The sequence below is a fragment of the Nicotiana attenuata genome, unplaced genomic scaffold (assembly GCF_001879085.1).
Source record: "Nicotiana attenuata strain UT unplaced genomic scaffold, NIATTr2, whole genome shotgun sequence".
Lineage (NCBI taxonomy): Eukaryota > Viridiplantae > Streptophyta > Magnoliopsida > Solanales > Solanaceae > Nicotiana > Nicotiana attenuata.
In genome coordinates this window covers 5,905-12,259 of record NW_017672816.1, presented here as the reverse complement: position 1 = coordinate 12,259, position 6,355 = coordinate 5,905, and the positions used below count along the sequence as shown (strand labels likewise).

The 6,355-nt window shown below is 34.8% G+C and overlaps 1 protein-coding gene across 1 annotated transcript; it reads right to left on the bottom strand.

Moving 5' to 3' along the window:
- Positions 1–760: 760 nt before the first annotated feature.
- LOC109214605 lies at positions 761–5,141 on the bottom strand. Its single transcript, XM_019378544.1, has 2 exons — positions 4,926–5,141; positions 761–1,337 (listed from the first exon to the last, which is right to left on the bottom strand). The coding sequence occupies exons 1-2, from the start codon at positions 5,067–5,069 to the stop codon at positions 1,182–1,184; spliced, it is 300 nt and encodes a 99-aa protein (XP_019234089.1). The 5' UTR covers positions 5,070–5,141; the 3' UTR covers positions 761–1,181.
- Between the last annotated feature and the right edge of the window lie 1,214 nt (positions 5,142–6,355).

Genomic DNA, 6,355 nt, shown 5'->3' with positions numbered 1-6,355 from the left:
ACACCCAACATTATCTAGGTTTGGATTAGTGCTAAGTGGATAGAACCTTTCCTTCCTAACATGCCAAGTGATAATATATTGAATTGCTAAAAAAAATTGTCCTGAGGTCTAACCACCCTTCGAAATATTATAAGGAATAAAAGGGGCAATGACATCAAGATTGGTCCCTGGAATACATATGACCGTATTCTGTACCATGAATTAACATAGAGCAACTTAATTGCTCTTGTTTGAATAGCTTTGGATATTTGATGACTATTTTGCTTTAGTTGCACTCCCCTACTTTGTCGCATCATTACATTTTCTTATTATTACATTTATTATATACATTAATGACAATTTTTTTCTTTTTTTATATACATTGATGCAAATTATGTACCATTGGTGGAGAGATGATGTAGATTCTTTACACTTGATATTATAGCCTGTATGGCCAAAAAGAATTTTGGGACAAAAGTGTTTTTTCGCCAAAAGTATTTTTTTCAAAAAAATTGAAGTGTTTGACCAAGCTTTTATAAACCAAGCTTCTCTCTAAAAACACTTTTCTGAAAAATACACTTAGAAGTTTTTAAAAGCTTGGCTAAACACTATTACTGCTCAAAAGTATTTTTCAAATTACTTTGTCAAACACAAACTACTTATTACCAAAAGCACACTTTTGAGAAAAGCACTTCTCAAAATAAGCTGATGTTAGAAGCTTGACCAAACATACTATTAATCTTTAAGGTTTCGAATAAACCAATCTTAACTAATGAGTATATCGTTTTTCAAAGTTACAGCGTAATGGATAATGGTAGTAAACTATTGTACAATCGAAGTTAAAGAACAAACGTTGTATCTTCTGTTGTATACTTTATGGATAGAACAAGAAACTAACAGCATATAAAACAGATCTCCTCTTTCAAAGTAATGTAGAGATTAAAATCTTGAGTAGCTGTATCATCCAAAATACATAAACAAAGATCAAGTTCTTCATATATGATTCTTCTGCCAGAAAGACTGATGGCTCTTTCCGTTCCTACCAGGGAAATGCCAACCATCTCTCCTTGGCTACAAAACACTTGAGCAACTAATATCCAGATACTGTTCAGAAATTTTTAAAACTTAGTCCAAACCATGAACCACGAAGCATTACCGTAGATAGACCGCACATACAGATACAGGAAACAAATCAAGGCATGTCAACCAGTTTCCTGCTCAAAGTCATCACCTTCTGACTCCTCGCCATTGTCTGCATCATCATCGTCTGCTTCATTGTCAAAGTCTTCTTTATCATTATCTATGTTAGTCTTCCCAATTACAACTAAGTTGCTGTTCATCTTTCTGATTTCATTACACTGCAAATTTTGCAAACATCAAGAAGGAAAAGTTAGGAACTTGGTAGTATTTGTCAGTTGATATGAGGCCAGACAACTCCTTATGAAGAAAGAAAAAAGAATGAGGTTTTGCAAATGAAAGCAAGATTGGAAGTTACAGAAAAAGGAAAGAAGACAAACATAACGGACTTAACAGTTGCAACAAAGCAAGTAAGAGAAAAGCTGGATCCAATCAGCCAACTATTTGATACATGCCCACTTTATCCCACTTTGGTTTATCATGGGCTACACAAAATAACATATTTACCTATTTTCTCCAATATGGCACCTTTTTAAGTCATAAACCTTAGTAGTATTCCAGTAAAGGAGAATGTAGACACCAGCCAGGGAAAAGTTCATGATTCAATCTCTTCCAAAAAACTTTTCTGTTCTATAAATAAGTCTTATTGATGTTAACATGGAAAAATGAGACATGGTTCAGAGAAAAAGGTCACAATTCAACCTCTTCCAGAAAACCAATACAAACAAATTTTATAATCATTATATTGTTTGTTCAAAAAATTAACCTACATAAGAATCTTTTTTAATAGAAGATTTCTTGAGAAACTGTGAAATTATAGCATGATTTTGTCTCCATCCACTTAACCATAATTCTTTCTTCTTTGTTTCTAACCCCTCCTTTCCTTCAGCATTAATCCCTCAATGGTCTTAAATAGCTAGAAGTAAGTAGTTGCATCAAAAATCCTCAAATCGTAGGACAGGCAGTGTTCTGCTATACTGCCAACTAAACACTTAGCTGTTGGCTTCCAACACCTGACTTGGCAATTATAATTAAGGTACATGGCACTAGGAGAAGTTTGCAGTCCTAATTTTCGAACCTAATCAACTAATAATTTAACAGTTGTCGCATCAATTATTTCAAATGTACAAACCTTTAATTAAGGTAATTGTCACTGGAATAACTCCAGAAATAACAACTTACATAAACTTAAGTAAGCAAGCAGCAAATAAGTACCTTAATACAGGGATGGTTGAGGCCTGAAGGAACATATGTTGGGGAGAATACATAAAAAGCTAAAAGAAGATCATAACTCATAAACACACACACAAAAAAAAAGATAGAATGAAAAAATACATTTGTAAAAACATAAAGGAAAGTGAATAAGAAATGTCTGAAGAATTATGTATATATCATGGATTTTGAGAGAAAGTCACTGCATTTTTTTCATTTTTTGTACAATGCATAAAAGAACACTCTCTGCAAAGACAAATTCTCATTGCTCTTGACCCAGGAAAGAGACTAGTTAGAAGAAAGATCCTATAGGTCAAGAGCCTTTGTGCAATAGGCACATCAATAGTCCTTCTCCACCAGCTACCCTAAAGTAGCTCTATCAAGCCTAACTTTCTGTCAATCTTGCTTTTCATTCAAGAATTAGATGCTGGTCCACAAAATTCCTGTATTTCAATGGAAGAGTCCAGCTATTCAAGAGTGTTCTATTTGAAATGCAAACTTATTGGGCTCAAGTCTTCCTACTACCAAATAAGATCATTACACTAGAGCCAAATGTTTGCAGAACATTCCTGTGGACTGGCAGCAATGAGGTCTCAAGGAAGGCCTTAGTAGCATGGGACAGACGGTATATGCCAATGTCTGCTGGGGGCCTAAAAATTCTGAATTTCGCAGGTGGAACAAAGCAGCTATTTGCAAGCTTCTTTGGGTTGTGAGTTGTGACTCAGAAAATAGAAACTTATGGGTGAAATGGATTCATAGATTCTAAAAGGAGAGACTTGCCACACCTTCCTACTCCTAAACAAGCTGGTTGGGCAGTCAGGAAGATCTTTGATGCAAAAGATAGGTTAGTGTGTAATGGGGATCCTAGTTTAGCGCTTAACAGCTTTACAGAAATGGAGAAGTTCAGCATCAAGAAAGCTTAAAAAAAATTCACTCCTCAGTTTCAAAAGGTAGCATGGAAGAAGGCAGTCTTGGCGAAAAGCATAATACCAAGGGATCAGTTCATCCTATTGTTGGCAATACAACAAAGACTCGCCGATGTTGATAGACTAGAAAGATGGGGGATTCAGGTTGATAAGGGCTGTGTGCTATATAGTTCAGATACTGAGGAAACAATGTCACATCTCCTGCTTGCCTGTCCTTATTCAAAGCATTTGTGGGGGTATACTAGCTTGGCTGGGAGAAAACAGAAGAAGTGGCTTTTGGCAGGATAAAGTGCAGTGGGCATCTAACAAGGTTAATAACAGCAGGCCAAGGGCTAGTATCCTAGGCTTCCTATTTGCAAGCATTGTTTGCCGTATCTGGGCAGAGAGGAATGCAAGAAGATTTCAGAAGCAGAAACAAGAGAGTTGGCAAAGGATCAAGGAAATTGTTATACAACTTCATATCATAGGCCAGAGAAATTGTAAATGGAAGAGTCAATCCAAGAGTTTTAATAGGTACCCAACATAGAGTTGGCTAGATTGCTGCTATCTGATGATGTTCCAGCTTATACCCTTTCTAAAAGGTGCTGAGCTGAAACTGAATAGCATTGCAATGCCAAATTTTTTGCTTAGTGATGTAGATACAGTTTTGGTTTTACTTTTTTAGAACTAACTCTTGAGTCCAAAAGAGCTTGTTGTGTGCATTGTTATACTTGGTTGAACATAAAATTTTATTTTGACCAAAAAAATAAATAAATAATAGTCTTCCTCTTAAGTTGACATGGTGCTGTTAATACTTAATATCCTCATCATAATTACATAAACATTTCTATTTCTATTTTTTATTTCTTCCAAACGTCGTATCACTTAGGACCACACACTTGGTTCATAACTTTTGTACATTTCGTTTATTGCGTCAGAATAATAGAGAAAGCTAGAAACTATGGTCCAAGTTGGTTAAGGCTAGAAACCTTTCAAGAATATATTAACTTTGAGACAAATATTTCTAGTGTTTATTTATTCCTATTTGTGGCTCCCCCTACCCTACCTATCAAGATTAATTTTGTGTTGGATGTAGTATCACAGTCTCCATATAAACTAGTTCACCTCGAACCCTAATACAGATTAACAATTTCTTTCAAGCAAGTATAACCTATATAATAACAACATATTTACTAGCAGTAATACTGAGGAAAAATGTATATTACTTCCCTGAGTTCCCCAGCAATTCTCGACAAGACAAGCACTTCTAAATATTTATAATAATAACATGACCTAATTATCGACATTTGATACCCCTATAAATGCATCGACAAGCAACACAATAATGAGAAACTAGTTCACCTTGAATCCTAATACAAAAAAAAAAGGTTCTTCAAAGCAAGCATAATCTATATTATAGCAACATATTTACCAGCAGTAATATACTTATTAAGCCAATTAGACAATATTTTGGAGACAAATTGAGGAAAAATACTTCATGTTACCTACCGATCAAAACAAAAAAGGAAGTTACTTATGCTACTTCCCCTAAAAATTCACAACAAATGAGACAAGCACAACTAAATATTTATAATAAGATCAATCTGTCAACAGTTGATACCCTAAGATACATATACAAGCAATATTACAATGAGATTTCAAACTGTTGGGAGAAAGAGGGGAAAGACAGACCTTTTCTTCAAAATCAGATTCCTCCATAGCAAGGAGAAGCTCGTCGCTCTGAGGCTGGGGCCACTGCGCTGGTAGCAAAAACGACGTCGGAATGATCCGAGTAGAACAAGGATACTGTAACATGAACGATGGATACTGCAACATTTTCTTTTCCTTTCCTTTCTTCCCCACTCTCTGCTCCTGCTTTGCTCACTCTGTTTCTATGTACTTTTTGAGTTTGTATTGGGCCTTGTTTGTTTGGTGATCCAAAAAGGCCCATTGTTTCTTCTGGAAACTCTAGTTTTTAGTATTTTCGCGGGGTTTTGGCATGGTATAACAACGGGAAATTTTCATAATTACTTAATGATTTGAAAAATATTCCATAATATGCAACTTGGTTTTGAATTACAAATTGTACAACATATATATTATATATATTATCTAAAAATAAGGTAACTTCCCCTATTTAAGGTGAATGTCGTCAGATCCTTAACGTATGGAACTTTTCTAGGATATTTGGTAAGCGTATATTTAGGTATTTAGAACCTAAATATTCTCTAATTTATTAATTATTAATTATCAATATAAACCTATTAAGTTACCACTACAACACTACCTCATAACAAACTCTACATATTCCCCAAAAATAGGTAATAGTCGTAGTTGCATATTCTCTTCATGGTATGAAAATTATCGATTATTGCATATTCTCTTCGTGAATCTCCATATTTGTATACCTAAGGTAGGATTCTGTACTCTAAGGACCAATGGTGAATGTATCAATTTTGATTCAATACAATGGTGTTTGGCAAGACAATCGCAGATATGTTAAATTTGATGCCGAAGGGATTTTGATCAATTCGAGCTGCAATTATGAAGAGTTGGTCACGACAATATCGAAGCAAATCAAAGGGGGGAGTTGTACAAAGTTGATTGATATTAAGTATATTGTTCAGGAAGCGTATCCACCAATTTTCATATCAAACGATATGAATGTACAACTGTATATAGATTTAAAGATGAAAAAGACAGAGATCACTTCGTATCCGCTATGCATAACATTCAGGGATAATGCAGTCGACAGAGAATATGTGAATCCAAACAGTTCTGCAACATCATCATATCGTGTATATGATTTAAATATACCAGATTTGCTGGAAAATGGAGCAACAGGGGTGATATGTAACGGGAAAGAATTCGACGGCATAGATGAAGCTCAACATAGTATAATTCGAGACCCGTCAAATCAAAACATCGAAGAAGGTCAGTTATACCAAGACAAAGAAACCATTATAAGTGTTATGAAACACTGCGCAATCCGTGAGAATTTTCAGTTCAGAGTTCAGAGTTCCTGTACAAAAAGTTATATTTAGTATTGTTATGTAAATTTCTTCCTTGCAACACTGAAATGTTAAAACAGGTATATAGTATATTGAAGATTATGTATGCGT

What these genes read in the sequence shown, in the direction of transcription:
- LOC109214605 (XM_019378544.1), bottom strand. Translation starts at nt 5,069, where the DNA reads ATGTTGCAGTATCCATCGTTCATGTTACAGTATCCTTGTTCTACTCGG. An exon ending in AATCTGATTTTGAAGAAAAG is followed by an intron (nt 1,338 to 4,925) that starts GTCTGTCTTTCC and finishes CAAAATTTGCAG; the next exon opens with TGTAATGAAATCAGAAAGAT.